This window comes from Oratosquilla oratoria, unplaced genomic scaffold (assembly GCF_046742065.1).
Source record: "Oratosquilla oratoria isolate Oo_2021 unplaced genomic scaffold, ASM4674206v1 SCAFFOLD51, whole genome shotgun sequence".
In the NCBI taxonomy this organism is placed as follows: domain Eukaryota; kingdom Metazoa; phylum Arthropoda; class Malacostraca; order Stomatopoda; family Squillidae; genus Oratosquilla; species Oratosquilla oratoria.
In genome coordinates, this window is record NW_027467715.1 from 35,582 (window position 1) to 63,502 (window position 27,921).

Sequence of the window (27,921 nt, forward strand, 5' to 3'; positions counted from 1 at the left end):
GTAGAATGAATATCATGACAGAGGACAAAAGGTGGCGGCAAAGGGAGACCACCCAGTGGGGGAGGACACGCAGGCCTAGCTGAACAAAGCAACAAGCCAAATGTACAAAGTGCTAATAAGCAAGCTCTGTATTATGTTTAGTAACGTGAATGTATTCAACCCAGATAAACACAGGCAACTGGTAATGAGGCTGGAAAAAGATAATACTAGTCCCACTGTTATTGCTCTGCAAGAAGTCAGGCCTAAAAATCCCAGAACTGATTGCATGTTAGTTGAGTATAACATTAGAGGATATGAAATAATAGAGGAAATTGTTGATAATGCTGAGGAAGGCAGGGGCCTGCTTGTCTACATAGACAAGCAGGCCCCTGCCCACAAGCGAGGACGAAGCCTTTATTGATATGCCGTTTTGCTTGTTATTACCGCTTTTTCAAGTACATAGTTGTAATGCACATGACTGGGATTAAACAAGAAGAACTGGGGGAAGGAGAGAGGAAGGGAGGTAGGGGGTCACTGAATATTAGGAAAGGTTAAGGAGAAGGTGGACCAAATGTCTGGGAACAGGAAAGGTTTAGGATAAGATGGAACAGTTGGCTAGGTGAAGGACATCAGCTCACAACTGTTGAACCAAAGGGAGAAGAAAGAAAGAAGGGCGGGCAAATGTCTACTGGAGGGGATTTTGGAGGGGTGGCTTAAAATTTTTGTGGGGAAATGCCACTTTCATACAGAACTTATCCTACAGAGAAACTGTTATGGAACAGCAATATTGTGAAAACCTATGCATTAAAGTTAAGTGTAGGAACAAAGATATATCAATTGCTTCAATATATAGAAGCCCAAGTAGCAACAAGGCAGAAAATGATAAACTGCTTAAAGTGATGCAAGAAATCAGCAACAAACAATTTTGTTATAAGATGATTCTGGGTAATTTTAATCTTTCTAATATAAACTGGACAAATTAAACTACACTTGCTGGAATAAATAGTGTTGAATAGATATACATACATATACCAAAGGCTTTTTTCCCCCTTTACAAAATCCACTCCTACCCATTCCATCCCCTACATACTTCACTCCCATCCACCCCCTCACCTCCTTCTTATCTTGGCTCCTGGATAACGGGTCATCCCTGTATCTCACCCACTGCCCTGGGTCAGAAGTGGTGTCATGAGATGCAGCACATCCACAGCAAAGCCGCTTCATTAAATCAACAACCCCCTCCTCTCCACCCCCTCATGCAGAAATGGAGAAGATGGGAAGAAATCACTTTGGGCTGCATCAATTTATTTTTCACATACTCTCACCCCCTATCTCCCACCCACACCCACTTATACATCACAGTATCATCCATACACAACCATTTTCTATTCACCCCTATCTTCTGTCCTCTCCCATCCTTCCCCAACAGACATTCCCCATGTTCCAGTGCCCCTTTTACCCCATCCACCCATCTCATCCTTGGTTGCCCCCTCATGTTCACTCCTTCCACACCTCTTTTACTAATCTTTTACTCATTCTTTTCATGTGTCCAAACCATCCCAATGTTCTTTCATTAACCCTACCTACCTCCCTTTCCACCCCCGTTCTCCTTACCTCGTTTCTCACTATCCAGCCTAGTAACCCCTATCATACTTCTAGACCTCATTTCAAACACATTCAAACTACTATTATGTTCCATATTTCTGCCCCTTACAGTGCTGTTGGAACAATCACTCATACAATTTCCTCTCAGCATCCATTCCCTAATGTCTATTTCTCTTTACACTTTTTAATCCTCCAAGGCATTTACTCACTTCTCTCAATCTACATACTATCACCTCCATTGCTCCCTTTCCTGCCACATTCACACCTAAAACTATCCACTTCCTCCATTCTTTCTCCCTTAATACTCACTTCTAGTCTGCTGCCACTTTCTCCCCTTGTACATCTCATTACCATACATTTACCCACATTTATCTTTAGCTTCCTTCTTTCGCACACCTTCCCAAACTCTGTCACAAACTTCCTCAATCACTCCTATGATCCTGCTACAAGTGCAATGTCATCAGCAAACAATAACTGGCTTACCTCCCACTTTCCCCCATTTTCTTTAACCATCTCCCATCCCCGACCCACTACCCTTGCATTTACTTCTCGCACCACCCCATCCCTGTATAAATTGAACAGCCAAGGTGACAGAACACATCCCTGACAAAGTCCCACCTTTACCTCAAACCATTCACTCACTGACCCATTTCCAATTATAACACAAGTTCTGCTACTCTCGTAAAAACTCCTGACTGCTCTTAAAAGCTTTCCTCCTATCTCATATATCTGCAATACTTCCCACACAGTGCCTTCCTGTTTACCCTGTCATACACCTTTCCCAAATCCATAAAAGCCCAAAAAAACATCCTTACCTTATTCTAAAGCTTTCTCACATCTCTTACCACAAAAAATCTGATTCACTGAACCCCTACCTGTCCTAAACCAACACTGTTCCTCACCAATTACTCCCTCTCTTCCTCTCCTAATCCTCTCAATCAAGACCCTCCCATAAGCCTTCCCAACTACACTCAACAAGCTGATCCCTCTGAAACTACTACACTCACACTTGTCCCCCTTTCCCTTGTAAAGTGGAACTATACAGGCACTCCTCCAGTCCTCTGGCACTCTACCCTCTCTTAAACAAACATTAGATAACCTCAACTACCCAGTCCACCATCACTGTACCTCCCTTTTTTTTTTTTTAGACATTCTCCATGACACCCATGCAACCCAGGTGCCTTACCTGCCCTCGTCATCTTAACAACTGCCTTCACCTCATCTTCCCTTATTTCTCCTCCATTTTCTTCACTCATCACTGTCATTTTCTTGGCGCTTACCACGGCATCGACCTTTCCCTCCTTATCCTCCTTCACATTTAGGAACTCTAAAATACTCTATCCATCTTCCTCTTACTGCCTTCTCTTCCATTATCATCTCTCCATCTGCACCTTTTACCTTTTCTTCTCTATTTGATTGGCCTCCTCTTCCTGTCTTAATTTCTTTCCAAAACATATCTATCCTGCCCACTAACTTACTATTCAAATTGCAAACATATCTAGCAGTCCACGAGACTATTAAACTAACCGAGCAAGTGGGTCTGCCCCACACCTATTGTAACTAACTTCCTTCCATTTCATTCTTTCCATACACTAAACCCCCCCTCCCGCGCTGTACCCCATCTTATCTATCCTGCCCTCTAACTAACATCAGAGCTATGGGAATTGGTTCCATGTTGCTCCTCTTAAGCCAGTACTACTCATTTACCATGGTGACAAGTAACAATAGCAAATCCCTTCCGTCGTCCCCCTCTAACACTTCAAAATTCTTCTCTTCCTTATTTCCATTTTCTCCTCTTCGTCTTGCCCCTCCCTGTTCTATTACAGCAATTTCCTGCCGTATTTCTCACCCATCCTTCCTGGTACTCTCTTCGATGTGAAGTCTTGACAGCAAGGTCTTCGTAAACTTCTAAACTGAAGCGATAAGTGTTCTAACTCCGTATTTTTATATTATAAAATTTTATTTTACTTTTTCTATATCATGATATTATAAAGAAGACATTATTGCTGCATCCAAAAATATTACCAAGGAAATATTGAAGAGATGGGTTAGAAATTTCTTTCCTTTTCCGGGATCCACTTTCCGCTATAGAAAATGGACTCCGGGTCCACTTTCCACTATAGAATATGAACCCCTCGGGGTCTATTTCCTGCTATAGAAAATGGACTCCGGGGTCCACTTTCCACTATAGAATATGGACCCCCGGGGTCCATTTTCCGCTATAGAAAATGGACTCCGGGGTCCACTTTCCACTATAGAATATGGACCCCCTGGGGGTCCATTTTCCGCTATAGAAAATGGACTCCGGGGTCCACTTTCCACTATAGAATATGGACCCCCGGGGTCCATTTCCTGCTATAGAAAATGGACTCCGAGGTCCATTTCCCACTATAGTATATGGACCCCCGGGGTCCACTTTCCACCGTAGAATATGGACCCCCGGGGTCCATTTCCCGCTATAGGAAATGGACTCCGGGGTCCACTTTCCAGTATATAATATGGACCCCCCCGGGGTCCATTTCCTGCCATAGAAAATGGACCCCGGGGTCCATTTTCCGATATAGAAAATGGACTCCGTGGGAATGTTTGACAAAGTGATGTTTGACCATGAGAATGTTTGACAAACCATTTGTCAATCATGTTTGTCAAACATGTTTGAATTGATGTTTGACCGTGGGAATGTAAATTCAATCCATTTTGATGCTCATGGAACAGCTCAAAATCCTCATGCGAATTTTATATTGTTCCTTGGAACATTGTGTGAAGGCTACAGCATGCTGTTGGGCTAGGTAGCATTAAAACACAAAACTATAAGTAGCATTTTTCACAAAAATATAACTTTATTGCTCGAAACAGTAGAACATATGAAATTGCATGCACCATAATATACTGTATTCAATTAAGGTTATACAATGTATAAATCTATAAAACCTGAGTATCTGGCTGTTTACATTGAATAACACTGACTTCCTGGCAAATTGAGCAGGGTTCTGGCAACAAATATTTTGATACAAAAGTATGGAGATTCAGGAAAAGAGAGTAATAACCCGGGTAATATTTGGGGGGCATTCAATACTAATTGTACATGTAGCTACGGTTGGAGTGTAGGTCCTGAAAAATATACTCCTTCAAAAATTGGTATAATACAATGTGCTTTTTTTTTTTTTTTTTTTTTTTTTTTTTATCTTGGAATGAAAATACTGAATTTACTGCAAAAAACTGAAAATATATTCCGGCTTAGAATAATTTTTCCACCATTGCATATCAAAAGTTTAGAGTGGAGTAACTCACAGAATATCAGCATTTCTGTTATGTTCAACATTCCCGAGTCCCTATTATACTCGTTAATCTCACTGTAAAAATTTGTTCCTTGCAGTTTCTTGCGATGTGCCATATTGATAATTAATTGACTGTTCCACAGACCTGCTGCAGCTCATTGTTTATGTCCATATGATGACAAACCACAAAATCTCTCAGAAGACTACAACTGACAACAAAATGATGCATGCTGCAATAAACAAACAAAACAAGTGCATTAAACTAAACCTGTTTGGTCATTGAAAAAGTCAATGTTGCAAAGGACTTGATTGATAGAAAGCACCTTCAATTTGTCAATTGGTGCCTACAAATTTGTAGGAAGGAAACATGTTTCAATTTCTAGGCTTTTACATTTATAGGGAGTGATCACTCTCAGTCCCCATCACTCCCTTAAAACTGCCCTCGGGAGAGCTGTCAACCCCTCCCCATGTTAACAGAATTTCCTTTGCATTTGCCTTAGATCAGTGGTTCCCAAACTGGGGGTAAATTACCCCCCCAGGGGGTGGTAACAAATTTTTGGGGGTAATGGAGGGGTGACAAAAAAAAGAAAAAAAAAAAAAAAATGAAAAAATAAATAAAATAAAATTGAGAAAACATAGTTGTAAAACTGGAAAAAAAAAAAGTTTGGGAACCACTGCCTTTGATGGAGAGTGACAACTCTCCTGAAATCAAACTATGGAGAGTCAAAATACAGCTCTCCAGCAATTTCTAGGGAAAACTGGTAACAATGGATTACATTCTGACTGTCATTTGCACTGGATAATACCAGATTCATCAGGGCAAAGCATTTAGAATAAACATTTCATCAATAGTTCAGTCAAATGTCTATTTATTATGACATGTGTCCATGTTACATCCACAACAAGATACAAGTTACATACAGAATGCATAATCTTTTGTTCTATGACAAAACAGTCAGTAACAAGTGATGAGCCCCTTTTTCTGACCTTGAGCAAATTTACTATTGCATAATTTACCTGATTTACAATCACAAGCACGAATAGAATATTCAGTATCACTGGAAGAAAATGGACAAAGGATAGATAACTTCCCTGACTGGTGAAGTTCTCATCATAAATTAGATGTATTTTTGTATATCATTCTTAGGTCAAAATCAAGTCATCAGAAAGATTTGGCCTTGAAAAACATTTAAATATCTATTAACTGAGCCTATTTTGGTATCCATGTTACACCCACAATGTGGACTTTCCACCAGTGTTCGAGAGGTGATCAAAACAAAATGATGACTTGATTTATCTTAACTTGAAACTAAAAATTTTGGAAAACTCAGATTACAATTCTACACCTTATGTAACACATTAATACAGTTCAGTGTGGAGTGACCCACATAAGAAATGATCATGGCAACCAACCAGGCTAACAAGTTGCAAGTGAAAGACGCCCTGAGACGGTGGAAGGAACGAGTTAATTGGGGAGCAAAATGTGCACTTCCAATGTTAAATTTAACATTTTGATAAGTATCTAAAAAAGTAGAAATAAATAAAATAAATAAATAAATAAAATAAAAATAAATAAACAAGTAAATAAACTTGTAATAGAATATACAAAAAACATCTTAACCTAACCTTTCAAAATTGAAACATTTCTTTTCCAAAAATATGCTTTGGATGCCTAGTAACAACTAATTTTTGAAAGAAGTCAAGTGCATGTCCTCCGAAACTGGAGATTGAGTCAGATTTCATGCATGCTGTACTGTTCAGCATAACCATTACCCATGCAGTCGACTCTGGGACATTTGAAATGGTGGGCAGGATATGTCCATGTAACTACACTTACTATATCTGTGCCAAGGTGCTCACTGTTACCATTCTCTACCAACCATGGCAGCATTCTCCAGTTCCTGCAGTCTTTTTTCCTGCCTTCCTTTCCTTTTTCTCTGTCTTTCTTCCTCCCGTTCATGCAGTTTAGCCTCTCTTCCTCCGGAACAGTTGCCCGCATGACGCAGCCAATCCTTTATTACTGTCTCCACCTTATCAGCTGTGGCAAAAGATGTGGATTTTTTTTTGTATAACTCATGAAATAAACCAATGAATACGTGTAGTCCATAATATTTTATCTAAAGGTATTTGCCAACATGACCAGAACACGTTATTTTGCAACTATGGTACATGAACTGGCAATGACTAGGCTGTATACACTGAAAAGGCATGGTAAAATCACCAATAGGACATACTGTACAGTAATGTTGTGGTGAATTTAGACCACCGATGCTTGGCCTGAGAAATGGTAATTACAGGTAAAAAAAAATTTCAATGTGAGCATTGTGTGGAGTGAGAATATTTTCAAGATTCACACATTTTGCATAAATTTTCAAGTCTAGGTTTTAGAGTTGACAGCCTAACCAGTACGAAGCATTTATGGCAACAAGTTACTTGTTGTGCCACCCAGCAAATGTCATCCAAATACAGGAGTAACAATGGATGATGTCGTCTGCACAGGCTCTGTATATGAAAAGAATATTCACAGCTAATAGGACATGTAGGAAAAAGTGGAACTTACATAATACTACATCACTCAGAAGAAGAACCTTGAAACTTGACTTTTCCCCCCTCCCCATCCAGTTAAATTGGAGAGCAAGTTTTAGCATCCTCTTCGCTGCTTAGGTGGTATTGGCTCCTCCAAGGATGCTCAGGTTTGTAACCTGGAAATTAAACAAATCATTTACTTGTATCAGCATTAACGATGTAAGCATCACATATAAAAATAAGGCTTTTTTATTGTCTACGACAACACTGCATTAGAAAAATTGGGACATTGAAAGTCGTGCCTACTGTGGACCTAAATACTAATACCTAATAATACCTAAATACTAATGCAATTTCTTTACTTAACAAAAGTGTAGGAATGTACATGTACGTCATTAATAACAAAATGTGATGTGAAGTACATTCAGAAATGCAAGCCTTAATTAAGGCACTTGTCAACATGGTCAAGGACTATATCAGGCACAAAACTGACTTTGAAAGGCACATTTTGGTTACTGTCCCACATGTTGGCATGTACACTGCAATTTTTACAACGGTCATTGCATGTCAGGGATGAGAGAAAAACCATTTGACAGGCACGGAACAAACTCTGTCTGACCTTGACAGGTACTTAACAAAACTAATTTGGGATGTGGAAATGTAGACATTCTCTACAATTAAATGTGTGTTTGATAAAAGCATCTCTGGTCATGCAATTGCACAGGTAAGAATTTCAGCAAAGCTCACTCACTAGATTTCGCTTGAAGGCCTCGTCTTTCAGCCTCTCTTCCAGATATACAATTTGTGGAAGGGATGTCAAGGGCAGATTCAACCCCAATCTCTTCTATACCTTCTTCACTTGTAGCTTGCCTGTCACCAGACCGCTGAATTGCATATAGCAATTGTGTGTTCTTCAGGGCCCGTGCATTCACCATTTCTAAGAGTAAGATTATTTGGCGTTCTGCAGCTGCCTGAAAATAAAATTAATAAACTATTATAACATGTCTGATCAGCCTGAAAAAAAATGTTCCTATGGAATTATTTCAAGAATAGAAACAGTATGTCCACTGACAGCCAGTTAGCCAACAGACAATTCTACCTGCAAAACCAGGAACCTGTTTTGGAAAAAAAGGGGGGGGGGGGTTTGAAGCCTTAGCCTTAACCCTGAGGGAGTTCTGCTTGAAAAGATAGAGGAAAATAATAATGTTATGGGTACTATACTATTATGTAGAATAAAATAAATTAACAAAATGCTTTATCTTCATGTTTTCATTACCAATGTAGCTGTTTTAGGTTCTAAACATGCTTTCCAAGCCATTATGGGGTGTACTGGAAGCGAGCCACAGGATAAGGCTTTTTCCCCCTCACAAGGGAGGTAGCCAAAACACAAAGGGATAGAAACCACTCCCGCCTATTCCATCCCCACATACTCCACTCCCATCCACCCCACCTCCCTCCCTCCCTCCCTCTTATCTTGGCTCCTCCTGGATGACGAGTCATCCCTCACATCTCTTGTGTACTGTAAGGTCTCCATTTACGGTCTCCATTTACCACCAAGGGCCACTTGCTACATTCTGTTGACTCCAAACAGTTCTTGGAGTTCTCCGCCCCAGCCCCAATCCCACAGAACCCGAAATGGAGAGGAACCTGTACATTCAAACTCCAAACTGTTCTTGGAGCCTCCAAACCGTTCTTGGAGTCTCTGCCCCAGCCCCAATCCCACCCCCACACAACCTGAAATGGGGAGGAACCTCCGCCTGCACAATAGGCAGTGCAGGGCTCCTCCAAAGTGCCGTCAATAAATACCTGGAGAGAGAGAGAAAGAGAAGGTCATTTTTCCTTTCTTAGCTCAGGAAAGCTCTTTTGAAACATTTTGAAGTGAAGGGGGGAGGGGGAGAGTGAGGGGATGGGGGAGAGGAAGGGGATGGGGAGAGGAAGGGAGTAGGGGGAGAGGAGATAAAGGGGGAGAGAGGAGGGAGAAGGGTGAGAGGAGAGAGATGGGGGGAAAGAGGAAAGGGGGAGAGAAGGGAGATAGGGGGTGAGGAGAGAGAGGGGGAGACAGGAGAGGAGAGATAGGGGGTGAGGAGAGGAGAGAGAGGGGGAAGGGAGAGACAGGGAGGGGAAAGGAGGGAGAGAGGGGAGGGGGAGATGAGAGAAGGGGGAAAAAGGAGAGGGGGAGTAGAGGAAAGGGAGAGAGGAGACAGGGGGAGAGGGGAGAGGAGAGAGAGAAAAGAGGGGAGAGAGAAAAGAGGGGGAGAGAAAAGTGGGGGAAGACAAAAGAGAGGAGGGAGAGACAAAAGAGGAGGGAGAGAGTAGAGAGGAGAGAAAGGGGAGACGTGAGAGGAGAGAAAGGGGAGACGTGAGAGGAGGGACGGGGGAGAGAAGAGGGAGAGGGGGAAGAGAAAGGAGAGAGAAGAGGGAAAGGGGGAGAGAGAGAGAGAGGAGGGGAAAGAGGAGAGGAGACAGGGACAGAGGGGGAGAAGGGAGTGGAGGGGGAATGGAGAGGGGGAGAAGGGAGTGGAGGGGAAAAAGAGGGGGAGAGAGGAGAGGGGGGAGAGGAGAGGAGAGGGGGGAGAGAAAGGAGAGAGAAGAGGGAGAGATGAGAGAGGGGGAGAGAGGAGAGGAGGAGAAAAGAGGGTGGAGAGAGATGAGAGAGTGGGAGAGAAGAGAGAGGGGGAGAAAGGAGAGGGAGGAGACAGGAGAGAGGGGGAGAAAGGAGAGAGGGTGAGAAAGGAGAGGGGGAGAAAGAAGAGAGAGGAGAGGGGGAGAAGAGAAAGGAGAGAGAAGAAGGGTGAGAGAAGAGGGAGAGGGGAAAGAGGACAGGGGGAGGAAAGAGAGGAGCGAGGGGGAAGGGGAGAAGAGAGATGGGGGAGAAAGGAGAGAAGGGAGAGGGAGGGGAGATGGGGGAGAAAGCAGAGAGGGGGAGGGGAGAGGAGGGAGAGAGGGGAAGGGGAGGGGAAGGGGAGAGGAAGGAGAGAGGGGGAAGGGAGAGAGGGGGAGGGGAGAGGAGGGAGACAGGGGAAGGGGAGAGGAGGGAAAGAGGGGGAGGGGAGAGGAACACAAAGGAAGAACAAACAACAGCAGGAGGCCTACTGGCCCTAACAAGGCTGTTTGTGTTAACTAAACTACACTACAGTTAAGGAAACAGGGCAACTAGGCGATAGAAGGTGAACTAACACTACTGCTATCACTATCCTATCCAATTGCGATTAAATGTCTGGTTGTCATATCATTTATTGCAAAGGATAATATTTTATTTGCGGATTAGATTCCAAGTATTTATCTAAGCGATTTTTAAATGTTATGTTACTTTCAACGACAGTGGAAGGTAACAAATTTCACACGTTAACAACCCGGTTAAAGAAGAAGTGCTTACTTTCGTTCGTAGAGAATCTTTTGCCAATTACTTTGAAATCGTGGCGTCTTATTGTATTTGATTGGCCTAATAAGAAGTAATCTTTGACATTAATGTTGTCAGAGCCTTTGAATATTTTAAAAACCTCAATCAAATCTCCTCGCATTCTTCTTTTTGAAAGTGAAAATAAGTTTAGACTTTTGAGTCTTTCTTCATACAGCAGATTTCTCAGCCTTGGTATAATTTTGGTCATTCTCTGTTGCACTCTTTCTAGTTTGTTAATATATTTCTGGTAGTATGGGGACCAAAATTGTAAACAGTATTTGAGATGGGGAAGGACCAAGGAATTACTGAGGTTTAGCAATATTTTTTCTGATTTATTTTCGAAGACTCTTCCAATGAAGCCAACTAATTTGTTTGCTGTTTTAACAACTTCTGAGCAATGTTGACTTGGCTTCAAGTCATTTGATATTAAAAAAACTCCTAGATCTTTTTCTTTTGTTACTGAATCCAGTATTTCACCATTCATTTGCTATTGGATGTGATCATTGTTACCTCCAATGTGCATGACTTTACATTTGTTAACATTAAATTTCATTTGCCACTTGCTAGCCCATCTTGATAATTTATCTAGATTGGATTGTAGAGTTTCTTTCTCTTTGGTGGTTGTTACTTTACCGGCAATTTTTTTGTCATCAGCAAATTTTGATACTTTGCAGACGAGGCCGTTATCTAGATCATTTATATATATTAAGAACAAGACGGGTCCCAAAACTGATCCTTGCGGTATGCCACTTTTAACGTTGAGCCAGCTAGATGATGCCCCGTTAATTACGACCCTCTGTTTTCGCTCTGAGAGCCAATCTTTAATCCAGTTGTGGATATTACCAGAAATACTGTGCGTTTTTAATTTGTCGAGCAATCGTTTGTGGGGGACTTTATCGAATGTCTTCTGAAAATCTAGATAGATTATATCAACAGATCTACATTCCTTGTATTTGTTAAAGACGTCATGAAAGAAGTCAAGGAGATTAGTTAGACATGAGCGTTTGCTACGGAAGCCATGTTGCGAATCTTTCATAATTCTATTTTCTTCTAAAAATTTTGCTACACTGTCACGGATAATTGTCTCTAGCAGTTTGCGCACAATCGATGTCAGGCTGATCGGTCTGCAGTTGTGATTTGTCCCATTTCTTGAATATTGGTGTTACGTTAGCATATTTCCAATCTGATGGGACTTTACCGAGTGCTAATGATTTGATGAAGAGGATGCACAAGGGTTTACTGATTTGATTTTTGACTTCTCGCAGAATTCTATGTGAAATTTTGTCAGGTCCCAGGGCTTTATTTTGAGCTTATCAATCACTTGTACGACATCCCTTTCGGTAATTATGAGCTGATTTAAAACGTTTTGGGACATTTTATGTTCTGGTGGCTGATACACTGAGCAATCTTCGTCTGTGAAGACGGATGCAAAAAAAATATTAAGGATTGAGGCCACCTCATTTTCATCATCCGTATGTTTTCCTTCATCGTCATTTAATGGTCCAATGCCGCAGGTAAGCATTTTCTTCTTATTCGCATAACTATAGAATTCTTTAGGGTTCGACTTGCTTGCCTCAGCAATATACTCTTCAAGATCTTTCTTACTACGCTTTATCAGTGTTTTGGTTTCGTGGCGAATTCTGTCTAGTGTTAGTTTGTCGTCTTGGCTTTTAGTTGATAAATACTTTTTGTATGCACTCTTTTTGCAAGAGAGGTTGTTACTAATTTCCCTATTCCACCACTTTGGTTTATTTGTTGCCGGACGTCTCCCACGATAGGGAACACAGAGATTTACAGCATTGTTTAGGTTTGTGGTGAAGTTTTGCCACGCTTTATCAATATCAATCTCGTTCGATGTTGTACTCCAGTCTAAGTTTTCTAGTAATGATCGGAGTCTATTGAAATTAGCTCTACTACGGAGTCGGGTACTTTTCTTTGCTGGTCTTTGATAAATTGGCTTCCATTTTAATTTTGAATGTGATGGTACGATGATTGCTAGTGCTGAATATTGGGCCGATATTTACTTTGTTTACAAGATTTTCTGTTGTAGAGAATATTAGGTCAAGGATATTATCTCCTCGGGTAGGGCTGTTTACGCCTTGGTGGAAGCCACTTTCCAGTAAGTTACTAGACAAGTCTCGTCCTGTATGCGAACTCAAATCTTCACCCCATCTCTTCACCGGTAAGTTAAAGTCTCCCATGATGACTGTCTCGCAGCGTTGGTTAGTTTCTACGATTAGATCGAATAATTTCTCGTCATTTACTAGTAGCTGACCCGGTGGTCTATAAACAAGTCCAATTATTACTTTAGATTTACTGCAATTGGTTCTTATTTCAACAAACAATATATCAACATTTGTTACTGTCTCTGTTTTTAACAGTGATGATTGGAGGGAGTTATGGACATACAAGATTACTCCGCCACCTGTTCTATTTTCTCTTTCGCAGCTGAAAATTGTGTAGCCTGGCAAACAGTATTCCGCGATGAAATCTCGACTTGATGTGTCCAACCATGTCTCTGTTACTCCTATCACGTGATAGTTACCTGTCGCTCCGAGAATCTCCAGATCTTCGAACTTGTTTCGCACGCTGCGAGCATTAACGTAACATAGATTAATATCTGCCACTTTTCTGTTTTGCTCTATTACGGGGGTGTTGAAGGGGGCTCCACTGAGGAGTTTTTTCTTCTGATGTCGGTCAGGTTATTGTTGAGCAGCCTACCTAACCTTGCTACTCCGGCCACATTCAAGTGGAGACTGTCTTCCTCAAAAAGAGTTTTATCGAAGTAGAAGTTGTCCCAGAAATTGACAAAGTGTACTTTTTCCTTTTCACAGAGGGATTTTACTCTGTTGTTTGCACTGAATGCTTTGTCGTAGAATCTGTCTATGTCGAAATATCTTCCCCTTCTCTGGAATCTGAGAAGGATCCCTGAGATGACAAGGTTTTTCCCGGGAACCTTTTCTTTAAATTTCCTGATTGTACTCCGGTACTTTTCGATGAGTTCTTCCAATCGAGTTGATTCGACGTCATTCGTACCAGCGTGGATTATGAATACCGTATTTGCGTCCGCTTCTTTTGTGACACTGTTACAGGACTCGGCGATGTCATCGAGTCCGGCACCTCTATACATATAGCACTTTCTGTGGCCATTTGAAGAACGGCCACAGAACTCTTCGGATTGGTGCCTCACTATGGAGTCCCCTACTAAACGAGTTTCAAACTCGTCCTCCTTGGCTAGTTCTAAAACAGGAGGGGAGAGGATGGAGAGAGGGGGAGGGGAGAGGAGGGAGAGAGGGGGAGGGGAGAGAGGGGGAGGGGAGAGAAGGGAGAGTGGGGGAGAGAGGAGAGGAAGGGGGAGAATGGAGAGGGGGAGAAGGGAGAGAGGAGAGGGGGAGAGGACAGGGAGAGGGGGAGAGGACAGGGAGAGGGGGGTGAGAGAAGAGGGAGAGGGGGATGAAAGAGGGAGAGGGGGATGAAAGAGAGGAGAGAGAAAAGAGAGGGAGAGAGGAAAGGAGGAGAGAGGAGACAGGAGAGGGGAGAGTAGGGGGAGAGGGGAGAATAGGGGAAGATGGGAGAGTAAGGGGAGAGGAGAGTGAGGGGAGAGGGGGAGAAAGGAGAGAGGGAGAGAGAAAAGAGGGGGGAGAGAGAAACGAGGGAGATGAGAGAGCGAGAGAAGAGAGGGGGGAGAGGAGGGTGAAAGAGGAGAGAGGGGGAGAGAGGAGAGAAGAGAGAGGGGGAGAAAAGGGAGAAGGGAGAGAGGAGAGGGAGAAGAAAGAGAGGAGAAAGAAGAGGGGGAGAAAGGAGAGAGGGGGGAGAGAAGAGAGATGGGCTAAGAGAAATGATAGAGAAGAGGGAGAGAGGAGAGAGATGGGGAGGAAGGAGAGATGGGGAGAGAGGAGAGAGGGGGAGAGAGGAGTGAGGGGGAGAGAGGAGTGAGGGGGAGGGAGGAGAGAGGGGAAGAGAGGAGAGGGGGAGAGAGGAGGGTGAAAGAGGAGAGAAGAGAGAGGGGGGAGAAGGGAGAGGGGGGAGAGGACAGGAGGAAAGAGAGGGGGAGAGAAGAGGGAGAGGGGGATGAAAGAAAGGAGAGAGAGGACAGAGTGGAATAAAGGAGAGGGAGAGAGAAGAGGGGGAAAGAGGAGAGAGGGGAGAGGTCGGAGAGAGGAGAGAGAGGGAGAAAGAAAAGAGGGGAGAGAGAGAAGAGAGGGGGAGAGAAGAGAGGGGGAAGAGAAGAGAGGGGGGAAGAGAGAAGAGAGGAGGGAGAGAGAAGAGGGGGAGATCGAGAGAGGGGGAGAGAGGAGAAAGGAGAGAGAAGAGGGGGGAGAGAGGAAAGAGAAGAGGGGAGAGAGAAGAGGGAGAGGGGGAGAGGAGAGAGATGGGGATAGAGAAGAGAGAGATGAGAGGGGGAGAGAAGAGAGGGGGGAAGAGAGGAGGGAGAGAGAAGAGGGGGAGAGAGGAGAGATGGGGGAGAGAGGGGCGTGAGAGGAGGGGAGAGAGGGAGAGAGAGGAGAGAGGGGAAAGACAGAAAGACAGAGAGAGAAAGAGAGAGGTAGGGAGAGAGAGAGAGGATACCTTGCTCATCAGGTCCCCATTCTTCTTCTTCTTCTTCTTGGGGCCGGCCACAGCGTGACCCCGTCCGTGGCCCTTCGCGATGATTTCTTGACCACCGATGTCGCGCGCGCGCGCCCACGTTCACCTGCAAAGTCCGTTACACCCATGTTCACCTGCAAAGTCCGTTACACTTCTGTGGATGCACCCCCTCCCCCCCTGATGCCCCCTTTCTGGGCAACGGACGGAGTGATCATCTTTGTCACAATTAATACGTAACTGGCGACGAATGCCAAGGGCTCTTCATTCAAGAAGACTTCGAATTTAAGCACTTTGGTATGATGATTCGATTCCTACATAAACGTCACGAGGCGCGAGTGGGTATGTGTGGATGCCAGCGGCGTAAGCGTCTTGATTATACATTTTCTTTTTTGTAGTTGTACAGTACACGAGTTACCCCCAGATTCTGTGAGCTGGTTTGATCACCTTTCCTGGGTTTATTATTACTCGGAGTAAAAGAGAACAATTAATACGGCAGCAGTGGCTATATATTTTAGAATGCGAGTAGTGTGATGCATCGTACATATGACAGCCAATGCTCTGTGCGAGAATTTGACTCGTACTGAAGTGGTTAATACCTTTCTGGGGAGGACTGCCAAGGGCACTGCGCTCAAGAAGACTTTGTATCTAAATGCGGCAGAAAGGAAGATCAGGGGAGTGAGGGAGTATGCGCGAGAAATAAATCTGATGCAGACCGAAGGAATTTCTCCCCATCTTCTCCCTTTCTGCATTGGGGAACAGAGAGGGGGGGGGGTCACTGAATTAATGAAGCAGCCTTGCTGTGGATATGCTGTCTTGCAACACTGCTTGTGACCCGGGGCAGTGGGCGAGATGCAGGGTTGACCCATTGTCATCCAGGAGGTGCCAAGATAAGAGGGAGGGTAGAGGGTGGAGGGGAGTGGTGTGTATCAGGGATGGAATGGGTAGGAGCGGTTTCCATGCCCTTTTCTTTTTGGCTACCTCCCGTGTGAGGCCTTTGGTAGATGTATGTAATGTATAGAAAGGAAGATCCATAATACGGGGTGGGATTCAGAGGAAGGAAATGGCTAACCTCTTCAATAGGAGTCAAATCCTCTCTCGCGCAGCATCGGATGCCTAATGCACGATGCATCACACTACTGGCGTCATAAAACATGAAGTCACTGCTGGTATTAATCACTCTCTTTCACCGAGTATTAACAAACGCAGAAAACACGATCAAACCAGTTCACAGAATGTGGGGTTCACTCGGCTACGACTACAAAATGAATGTAATCAAGACACCCCACGAAATCGATGCAGGAGGATTCATTGTATGGAAGTGAGTGGTTGTTAAAGGGGGTCACTGATTACATGAATGAAGTGACCTTGCTGCATCGCCTCTGACCCAGGGATGACCCGTCATCCACGAGGAGCCAAGATGAGAGGGAGGGAGGGCGGGAGGGGTAGTGGACGGGAGTGGAATGGGTGGAGAGATATGGAATTATGCCTTTTGACTTTGGCTACCTCCCTCCCTCCCTCCCTGGTAAGGGGGAAAGAGCCTTGGGGGCACATGAAGAACTGTTACCCCAGAACGCCCACGTCAAGAATCGTCACCCCATGAGATCCCACCTGAAGAACTGTCACCCCAGTACGCTGAATATCAACAGTGGAATAAAGAGTAGGTTAGGTTAGGGTTAAGGTTAGGGTTAGGTTAGGTTGAATGAGGGTTATGCTTATTGTTATCAACTTACACATCCGAAGAATCGTATACCCAGGATGGCCCACACGAAGAATTGTCACCCTAGGAGGATAGCCCACATGAAGAATTGTCACCCGGTCAAAGTCATGGGGTGACGGTTCTTCATGTGATCTGGCAAATATATGTATGTAATGCAAATATGAGATTTGATCCATCCCTTCTGTTTCCTAATTAGGGGTTACAAGCCATTTGAAGAATAAGAAGAAAGATGAAGAACTAAAGCATAAGCACAAGAAACAGAACCTGCACATCCAAAATACTCTACATTAAGGTTATCAACACATGAACAGTGTACATAAATTCTCAGCTACTTTGACGTACGGACTGTCACAATAATGCAGATGGGCATCAACAACCAACTGACCTGACAGTGATGTGCGGATCTGACGAGGTGTTGAAACTGAGGTTTTCAGTGGAATGTGGAAGAGACGACGTCAGATGGTGGGCCAAGGGCAGCGACAAATGCCAGATGATGATCCCCTGGATGAGGAGGAGGAGGAGCCCTGCACAACATTATCACCTGCAAGAAAGTATTCGGATATTAAAAAGAGAGAGAGAGAGAGAGAGAGAGAGAGAGAGAGAGAGAGAGAGAGAGAGAGAGAGAGAGAGAGAGGGAGGGGAGAGAGAGAGAGAGAGAGAGAGAGAGAGAGGGGGGGAGGGAGAGAGAAGGGGGAGGGAGAGAAGGAGAGGGGAGGGAGAGAGAGGGGGGGAGGGAGAGGAGAGGGAGAGGGAGAGAGAGAGGGGGGAGGGAGGGAGGGAGGGAGAGAGAGAGAGGAGGGAGAGAGAGAGAGAGGGGTGGGTGAGGGGGAGGGAGAGAGAGAGAGAGGAGGGAGAGAGAGAGAGGGGTGGGTGAGGGGGAGGGAGAGAGAGAGGGGTGGGTGAGGGGGAGGGAGAGAGAGGGGTGGGTGAGGGGGAGGGAGAGAGAGGGGTGGGTGAGGGGGAGGGAGAGAGAGGGGTGGGTGAGGGGGAGGGAGAGAGAGGGGTGGGTGAGGGGGAGGGAGAGAGAGAGGGGTGGGTGAGGGGGAGGGAGAGAGAGAGAGGGGTGGGTGAGGGGGAGGGAGAGAGAGAGGGGTGGGTGAGGGGGAGGGAGAGAGAGAGGGGTGGGTGAGGGGGAGGGAGAGAGAGAGGGGTGGGTGAGGGGGAGGGAGAGAGAGAGGGGAGGGAGAGAGAGAGGGGTGGGTGAGGGGGAGGGAGAGAGAGAGGGGTGGGTGAGGGGGAGGGAGAGAGAGAGGGGTGGGTGAGGGGGAGGGAGAGAGAGAGGGGTGGGTGAGGGGGAGGGAGAGAGAGAGAGGGGTGGGTGAGGGGGAGGGAGAGAGAGAGGGGTGGGTGAGGGGGAGGGAGAGAGAGAGGGGTGGGTGAGGGGGAGGGAGAGAGAGAGAGAGGAGGAGAGGGGGGAGGGAGAGGGAGAGAGAGGGAGAGGGAGAGAGAGAGAGGGGGAGGGAGAGGGGGAGGGAGAGAGGGGGAGGGAGAGGGAGAGAGGAGGAGGGAGAGGGAGAGAGGGGGAGGGAAAGGGAGGGAAAGGGAGAGAGAGAGAGAGAGAGAGAGAGAGAGAGAGAGAGAGAGAGAGAGAGAGAGAGAGAGAGAGAGAGAGAGAGAGAGGGAGAGAGGGAGAGAGAGAGAGAGGAGAGAGAGAGAGAGAGGGAGAGAGAGAGAGGGAGAGAGAGAGAGAGAGGGAGGGAGGGAGGGAGGGAGGGAGAGAGAGAGAGGGAGGGAGAGAGAGGGAGAGAGAGAGAGGGAGAGAGAGAGGGGGGAGGGAGAGAGAGAGGGGGGAGGGAGAGAGAGAGGGGGGAGGGAGAGAGAGAGAGAGGAGGGGGAGGGAAAGGGAGAGAGGGAGGGAGAGAGAGACAGACAGACAGACAGAGAGAGAGGGAGAGACAGACAGACAGAGAGAGAGGGAGAGACAGACAGACAGAGAGGGAGAGACAGACAGACAGACAGAGAGAGAGAGAAACATGCATATGCATACGAAAATGGAGATCAGATAGTAAAACCATGATGGATCACCTTGAGGAGCTATTTTTCCTCCGACTGTTGGACCGGATTTGCAGCATCCAGCCAGCCAGCCAGCCAACCGCAGCAGCAGCTTTCGGGAAGGAATCTGATGATATGCAGCAGCTGCAAGACAAAAATTCTCATCCAGCTCATCAAACGACATTCCACGTATTTTTGCCGAGGAAACAAAATAGTTTGCCAGAGAGTGATTTACGGCAGAAAAAGTTCTGGAGGAGGAGGAGGAGGAGGAGGGCGGTGGCAGTACCGTCCCCTGATTGGAGGAACCATAGCCCAGTGTGATGTGATGTGATGTGATCTTAACCCCTCAAGGAGGCCAGGCCAGGCCAGGGCAGTCAAGAGGAAGAGAGAGAGAGAGAGAGAGACAAGAAGGAGGCAAGGCGTGTTGTGCTTTTGCCACCAGGGAGGAGCGCCGAGGATCTGCGGCGCAAGTTTTAACCTTTGCCTGGTGTGCTTTGGACTGACTTTTGGGGCAGGTAACCATTGCTGCCAAGAGTCAACTTTACAATGTCTACAACAGCATTTCCCGACCTTTTTTTTCTTTTTTTTTTTCCAGGCGACCCCAATATGATCCTCATGATATGACTGCTGCAACCCCACAAATCTATTTCGGAAAAAAAGCCTTCCTTGGCAACCCCAGTGGTTGTGAAACAGTGGTCTACAATGTCCATGTATTACAAAAGAGCCTCCCTTTACCATTTCCTAACAATGATGACAATGGTGCCTACCTTGACACGCTGTACCACGGGGTTGGGCTTCTTGTGGTCCCCAAGTGCACGAGCAAGCGAGGCCATTTGCCACGGGGGCTGTCCCAAAGAACATCTATTGGAAAGCTGGGAAGAGGATAATGAAAAAATGTCAATAAAACACTCTCTTGGCCTAAATCGATACACACAAACATATACAAACACACGTACAGATACCTGTAAACAAACTACATATATCCTACATATACCAAAGGCTTTTTGTCCCCCTTATACGGGAGGTAGCCAAAAGACAAAGGCACAGAAACCACTCCCACCCATTCCATCCCCAACATACCCCACTCCCCTCTTATCTTGGCACCTCCTGGAGGACAGGTCATCCCTGCATCCTGTCCACTGCCCTCCCTGGGTCAGAAATGGTTTCGCAAGACACAGGACATCCACAGCAAGGCCGCTTCATTAATTCAGCGACCCCCCCCACATTCTCTCCATTCCCCTCGTGCAGAAATCCCTTATTTCTCGCACATACTCCCTCACCTCCATCCCCCCACCTACTCCCCCTCTTGCATCACAGCCCAGCATCATCTATACACAACCTTTCTCCATTCACCCCTGTCTTCTGTCCTCTCCCATCCTTCCTCAACAGACATTCTCTTCTTTCCCAATGCCCCTTTTACCCCATCCATCCATCTCATCCTAGGTCACCCCTCATGTTCATTCCTTCCACCTCTGCCTTCCACACACACACACACACACACACACACACACACACACACACACACACACACACACACACACACACACACACACACACACACACGGGGGGGGGGATTAAACCTAGAGCAGATGTGATCAATATTCTCCAAAGGTATGTCAATCGTTCGATACAATGAGCTGTGGACAAGCGATCCATCCTGTGTCATCAAATACCTTTTCCTCACAATACTTTGACATTTGGTAAAAACAGACAGTCATCAATACACAGACACGAAATGGGAATACACGGTACTAACTTTGAGGACAAGTGAAAGGCAGGCGGGGTAGAACATCACGAGTACCAAGTAGTTAACGACGACCACCGAGAGGCAGGCGAAGCCACACATCTGCTCCAACCGGCTCACACCTGACACCAAGCAACACATGTAAAACGTGTCATGGAAAGGTACTCTTTACGTGGTATGGGAAGGAGGAGGAGGTCGGGAACCTTATTGGGAAAACAAAGAGATAAAATGATTACAGAGATATTGCCTTTGGTTCCTTCCTGAGACCCACAGGTCCTGTGGTGGTGGTGGTGGCGGCGGCGGGGAAGAAGAAGAAGAAGAAGAAGAAGAAGAAGAAGAAGAAGAAGAAGAAGAAGAAGAAGAAGAAGAAGAAGAAGAAGAAGAAGAAGAAGGAAAAGAAGAAGGAAAAGAAGAAGGAAAAGAAGAAGGAAAAGAAGAAGAAGGAAAAGAAGAAGAAATAGAAGGAAAAGAAGAAGAAGGAAAAGAAGAAGGAAAAGAAGAAGAAATAGAAGGAAAAGAAGAAGGAAAAGAAGAAAAGAAGAAAAAAAATCTGTACAGCAGTCTGAATATAGGAAGTACAGGTTTCTGTGTTTTGTGCCTTCTGTGTAATATACATAATACACACATCACATGAAAATTTACATACTTTGATATCCTCAGAATCACTAAGAAAAGAACATTATAATTTAATTTTCCTTTTAAATCTGGTTACCCAACACATTCTTCTCTTGTAATACATCTTTTATCATACTCGTATCTATACAATTCAGTTTCCCATTGCAAACTGCACCCCTCCCCTTCTATCAGAGGCTAGGACAGTTCCCCTTCCCAGTGAGAGAGAGAGAGAGAGAGAGAGAGAGAAAAGACTTTTTGTCACGGAATTTTACGAGCCATGCCCTTGGTCCAACTCTATGGGGGGCAGACAAACCGCCATCACCTTGGGCCCCGCTGCAAGTAGTTTTAAACCAACAAGACAAACGATGGGTGCCTGTCGCTGACTGTCTGTCCTGCAAGACGGTGGGCCAAGAGACTCGTCTCCCTCCTGCTGGTCCGTCTTTCAAAACCCGTCAATTCTCTCGCGTCCTTTCGGAGGAGGGGCTCTGAGGGGCTGATGGTGTTCTCTGGACTGCAGCTCAGGATTTCTCAATCAGCTGTAACGACTGTCATGCCTCCACCTCCTTTCCACGTAAGGAGCGGTGACAATCAGCAGCTGCTCCCCTTTGGCCTCCTCCTACAGCACTGTTGTATGTATGTCAGTGGTTTATAGTGGCAGCAGAGTATTCACGAGTAATTGGAGGAAATATAGTAGAAGTTGAGAGAGAGAGAGAGAGAGAGAGAGAAATCTTGAGCCCATTCCTATAACTGAGCGTCTGCCCTTCAGGAACCTCAGGAGCCAGACGGACGTGCGAGTGCCGAGGCCTTACGATAAGGGGGGGCAGCAAGGAAATTGTTCTCTCCAACAGGACCACCACCGTCCCTTTACCATACATACATGTACCAAAGGCTTCCCCCCGCCACCTTACACACAAGTGCCAAAAAAACAAAGGCATAGAAACAACTCCCACCCACCGAGCATCGACAAAACTCGTTCCTCTCCCGAAATGACCTCTGGCTTACCCAAAAGAGTTCCTGCGCCGATTGATAGCCAGCGCCTCGACCATCATGTCCAGCGTGAGTGAGGGGCCCAACTGTGCCATGCCGGGGGCAATGTTGGACGCCACCTTGTGCTGCGAGACCAGGATGACAGGGTGAACTGGGCCAGCAGCAGGGAGGCTTTGCTCAGGTCCACCAGCAGGAGGAAGAAGAAGAGGGCATCCCTGTATCAAAGAAGCAAGTATTAACACCGGGTGACACGTAACATAATAACAAGAACAGCCCAATTTGGGGGGGGGGAGATTTCGAGACGTGACCCATGAATGAGCTTCCAATGTGTAATTTGAGATCCCCCAGTAAAAAAAAAAAAAAAAAGACATCAGAATCAGTACATGAACTATTTCATAACTAACACACGTGCACTCACACGCACACACACACACGCACAGGTGATACAGGCCAAGCTCAAACAATACACGAGTCCAAATCTGAACATGATAACTGGAAATCAAAGATATAGATTAAGTTGGAACCATACATGAATTGGAGTCCAGGTACTATGTTAGAAGAAAATTGGAGAACAGGAGGAGACGGGACTAACGAGTGTTGCTCCTTTCCTGTACACTGCAATTAGGTAAATACGCACAGACAACCGAGATTTCTTGTTTTAGGACAGAAGGGCTTTCAGAGGCAACAAGAACAAAAAGCTCACATGTCTAGAGGATGTGAAGAAACGCCATTTCCCATATAGAAGTGTACAGTATAGCTTACAAGGTGACATAGTCCAAGTTCAAACAATAGAAGTTGATGTCTTCAAATCTAAATGTGATGCATGATGACGGGGAGTGGGTAGGTGGGGGGAGTGTGTATGAGAAATATAGTGACGCAGCCCAATAAGATTTTTCCCCTTCTTCTCCTTTTCTGCATGAGGGGACGGAGAGGGGGGGTCGCCCAATTTATGTAGTGGCCTTGCTGTGGATGTGCTGTGTCTTGCGACACTGCTTCTGACCCAGGGCAGTCGACAGGATGCAGGGATGACCCGTCATCCGGGAGGTGCCAAGATGAGAGGGAGGGAGGAGGGTGGAGGGGAATGGAGTATATAGGGGGTGGAATGGGTGGGAGTGGTTTCTATGCCTTTTTCTTTTTGGCTACCCCCCCCCCTCCGTGTAAGGGGGGGTAGCCAAAAATTAAAATCACTTGACATGATATATACAAAAACATGAATATCAAATGAATATGTTGAAAGCAGGATTGAGATTTTGGTTCAGATCTGCAAACTCTGCATTTCACGCCCCAACTATTCTCCCGAGATATTTTGAGAAAACATTACAAAGTTCCCCTTCTTCTTTACGGAATATAATCGTTGGTATCATTCAAATTGTTTTGCCAATTTCTCTTTTCTAAAGTAGCAATTCACCATGTATTTTATCTGTGGGGGGAAATGTACTACATTTAAATCAAAGAAACAATATTGACAGAGAATCTTGGACTTTGTCGACACGACTTTAAACGTATGTTTTCAAATGACAATTCAACGACAGTAATATTATTGACACACTATCTCTCATTCTTTTAAAATATGCATTTTATAATGTATTTTATGTGATGAAAAGAACTAAATTTAAATTAATTTAATCAAGAGTACTTGATGATTAACGACTTGAAGAATAAACTTGATACCCACACGGCAAATCCTAAACTAAGGCAGCTTCCACGAAAAAATCTATGTCAAATGACATTCTGTCAATTGTTGAGAAAACAAAATAGTTTACCATAGTTATTTTACTGTAGAAAAAAGTTCTAGATGTTGAAGGAAATGGTCCAGTGTGATAGTGTCATTGTTTTCTATACTTACCTAACATATACTTTGAGCCAATTGTGTGAAGGGTGCTGAATTGATGGTACGTGTAGAGCTCCGCAATGGACTACTGTCACAAGGACGACGTCGACCCCTTGATATTCCTGCGGTACAGAAATACATTTTGATGCAGTGTTACTCCACGTGATTTAGGTTAAAAAGACAAATATCATGGCAATAATAATTGATTTTCTATATTTTTGTCAGTGGATATGCGTTAACTTGAGATTCAAATGGGCTGTAAAAAATTGTTAAAGAAAATGAATGAAAGTCCATTTCTTTGTTGTCGATATTTTGTCAATTTCCCGTGCATGCAGTTCCTAAATAATAATAATAATAACATTAATAATAACGAATCAACATAAATTATTTCTGCAAACAAATAAAATATCATAGGAATGATGTATGTTCTTGTGATCTCATTTCTGGTTCCAAGTGCCTACCACTTGACAATAATTATTGACATTGACTGTCATGATGCAAACCAAAGAGTAAGGCTTATATTAAAAGAAAAAAAAAACTAATCTTATGTGGCACAGAAAATAAACAAATTAAATTTTGTACAATTAACTGGTAACAAGTCAAGACAGCAAGTGCTAAATAATCAGAATAGGGCCAAAACATCCCAAATCTAGGACATTTGGGCCATGGCCATGGACCTGCAACCTAGTCCTAAGACAGTTGGGCTATGGATGTTTTGGCCATGGAACTACAGCCTAGTCCTACAACATTTGGGCTGGTTTATGGACATAAGCTCACAATAGAAAAGTGCAAAAAGTATTAATGGTAATTTTATAATTGATATATGATATGTTATCTATTTCACATAAAAAAATGTACCAGGTACATTGGGCCTTTGCATAACTGTGAAGTAGGCAATCTATCACAATCTATTATCTTGTTCTCTTTACATTTAGAAGTTTAGATTTTTTATAATATGATATATCAGTACATATTTATCAATCAGAAATAACAATAAAAGTATATAAACTATAATTATCGATACGAATGCAACTGACAACTGTAAATTCGTTTATGGGCGGCATAATTGCACGTAGGACACAATAGTCAATAGTAACGAGATAAGTGGGAATAAACATGATATAAATACTTATTACTGGTGGGATTGCATGCAGTGTCACGAAAATAAAGGCCATTCATTACAACACCATGTCATGGAATGCACAGAACTACGTGAACTTGGAAATGACATAAAATAATGTTCCTTACAAGTATCTTGTATGATAAAAGATTAAAACTCAAACAATTTACAAAATCAAGTCAGGAGACATTATGAATATGTATCGATAACAAACAAATGTATTGTTTTCAAAGCTACAACATTCCATTTTTGTTGACAGGGTGCACTAGCAGTGCACCCCTTTCGCTTTAATTATGAATTATCATTAAGTCAATAAACACAAATAATAATACTTTACTTGATCTCGCTGTCTTGTTTACTCTGTTGTTCCAATGCGTACGGTTACACCGTCGCAGGGCGTTTGGCTAAGTGGCATCTTAGCAACCAATTTTTCGCTGCATTGCTCGATCGTTTCGCTACACTGTTTTATTGATAAGAGGGAATTTTATTTTGATTCTAAAAATCTGCAACCAATATGTAGGTGGGAATAAGACATGACATTGGAAACAACGTACGCACATGCACACGATGCACGAGTACTATGTTGTAAAAAGCACGCGTCCATTACAAATGCACATAAGCCATTTTGTGACTGCGGCCGTCCACACCCAGCATCAGTCCATGACCATTTGCATTTTTTTTAATTCATGTTGCACATGTTCTTTCCTAATATTTTTGTATTATTATAATTATAAAATATTTCAATTGTTAACACTTACATGAGTATGAGCTGCATTTTTAAATATATTTTTTCTTTTCCTTATTAATAAGGCCTACAGAAAAGCGCTGTTGGATGGCCTGGGGGCACGTGCAGTTGTGCTTATTACAAAACCATGTATTTTGTTCGGTTTCATTAAACGCAATTGTAATTGGACAGGCCGCGCCTATGCCATGGGCTTAATGTTTGCGCTACATAAGTCGAATCCTGCAACCTGATTGGTTCGAGCTTTAAACGGAATATTTTGAATTATTAAAGTTTTTATTGCAAGACTCTTGCAGTTCAACCGATTGTGTTCCCAGGGTCTGACGACGTAGTGAGCCGAGATTGGAGGAAGACCCTGGGACTACGAGGTTGAATATGCCCCCCCCCCCCGGCCATGAAACCAGGAATTAAATTTTGGGAGCTAATCATGCCTTCGGGGGGGGGGGGTGCCGCTGTATTGTGCACACACAACTCGTGGCGCAGTTGGTAAAGTTCCCGGCTGCCACTACGTAGGTCCGGGTTCGAATCCCGCCCAGGGCTGATATAATATCAGTATCGATGCGCTGCTGGTTGTTACTCCAACTCTCGAGGGCGGGGAGTTGTGTGTGTGCGTGTAAGGTCACAGCATTACCCCTAGATCGATCGAATACGAGCTCTGAGCTCTCTCCGGGGAGGGAAATAGCTGTCGATCAAGAGTCCAGCACGTGATCCAAAGACCATAGTGAATCCAAAGACCATGGTGAGTCACACACACACACACACACGGCTCGGTGGCGGATTGGTAAAGCACTGTCCTCACAAGCCAGAGAACCGGGGTTCGATTCCCCGGCCGGGAGGAGATAAGTTGGGTTTGTCTCCTTTCACGTGTAACCCCTGTTCACCTAGCAGTGAGTAGGTACGGGACGTTAGTCAAGGAGTTGTGACCTTGCTGTCCCGGTGTGTGGTGTGTGAGTGGTCTCAGACCTACCCAGAGATCGGCAAATAATAAGCTCTGAGCTCACTGCCGTAGGGTGGTGTCTGGCTGTCTCGACAGAGACTGCAGCAGATCCGAGGTGAATACACACATACACACACACACACACACACGCACACACTCACTGTAGGGCTGGGCGGGATCCGAGTACTGGACTCGAATCCCACGGATGGATCCGAGGAGAACTGACGAATCAGATTCCAGACGCTGGTGGTACTCGAATCCAATGACCACAAACTCGATTTTACCATTCATGAATAAAGAAAGAAAGAAAAAAACTTTGCGTACGAAAAATATCTTGGCTAGCGAGCGACGTATGATGGCAGAAATGTAGTGTTGCCATGCGCGTGTCTTTTTTATTTTTTTATTTTTACGAACGTTGATTGGCTGGGCATGTGAGACGTTATCATTATATTTCACAAATTTATTTTTAATATGTATTGGATACTGAATATTAATTTGTTAGTTCTATAGTTGGTGATATTCTAGGTATAATTTGTTTAGAGTATCCAGTGCACATTAATCATGTTGCTATAGGACGATATACATACATACACACACACACACAAATATATATATATATATATATATATATATATATATATATATATATATAAACACACATAAATATATATATATATATATATATATATATATATATATATATATAAATGCACATTAATCATGTTGCTGTAGGACGATATATATATATATATATATATATATATATATATATATATATATATATATATATATATATATATATATATATATATATATATATATATATATATATGAGTGGAAAATATGGTACAGCAACGCGGG

The 27,921-nt window shown here is 44.2% G+C and overlaps 1 protein-coding gene across 8 annotated transcripts; it reads right to left on the reverse strand.

Annotated features, from left to right (window-relative positions):
• Window positions 1-4,775: 4,775 nt before the first annotated feature.
• On the reverse strand, window positions 4,776-25,814 carry LOC143023564 (3-hydroxy-3-methylglutaryl-coenzyme A reductase-like). Of its 8 annotated transcripts, none has more exons than XM_076182151.1 (9): window positions 25,719-25,814; window positions 24,277-24,383; window positions 22,446-22,645; window positions 20,841-21,031; window positions 19,852-19,956; window positions 17,478-17,633; window positions 8,140-8,359; window positions 7,423-7,564; window positions 5,511-6,900 (listed from the first exon to the last, which is right to left on the reverse strand). In XM_076182151.1, exons 7-8 carry the CDS (start codon window positions 8,321-8,323, stop codon window positions 7,485-7,487), a joined length of 264 nt encoding a protein of 87 aa, XP_076038266.1. In that variant the 5' UTR covers window positions 8,324-8,359; window positions 17,478-17,633; window positions 19,852-19,956; window positions 20,841-21,031; window positions 22,446-22,645; window positions 24,277-24,383; window positions 25,719-25,814; the 3' UTR covers window positions 5,511-6,900; window positions 7,423-7,484. The 8 variants fall into 7 exon arrangements, with proteins under 8 accessions (XP_076038263.1, XP_076038260.1, XP_076038266.1 ...); XM_076182147.1 differs by adding an exon at window positions 19,118-19,228 and having other exon boundaries at window positions 5,511-7,564; XM_076182144.1 differs by having other exon boundaries at window positions 5,511-7,564.
• Between the last annotated feature and the right edge of the window lie 2,107 nt (window positions 25,815-27,921).

Coding starts and splice junctions, on each gene's coding strand:
- LOC143023564 (XM_076182145.1), bottom strand. CDS start 20,969: ATGTGTTGCTTGGTGTCAGGTGTGAGCCGGTTGGAGCAGATGTGTGGC. Junction 19,957..20,840: donor GCCTTTCACTTGTCCTCAAA/GTTAGTACCGTG, acceptor TCCTCTTCCCAG/CTTTCCAATAGATGTTCTTT. Junction 17,634..19,851: donor CCGTGGTACAGCGTGTCAAG/GTAGGCACCATT, acceptor ACTTTCTTGCAG/GTGATAATGTTGTGCAGGGC.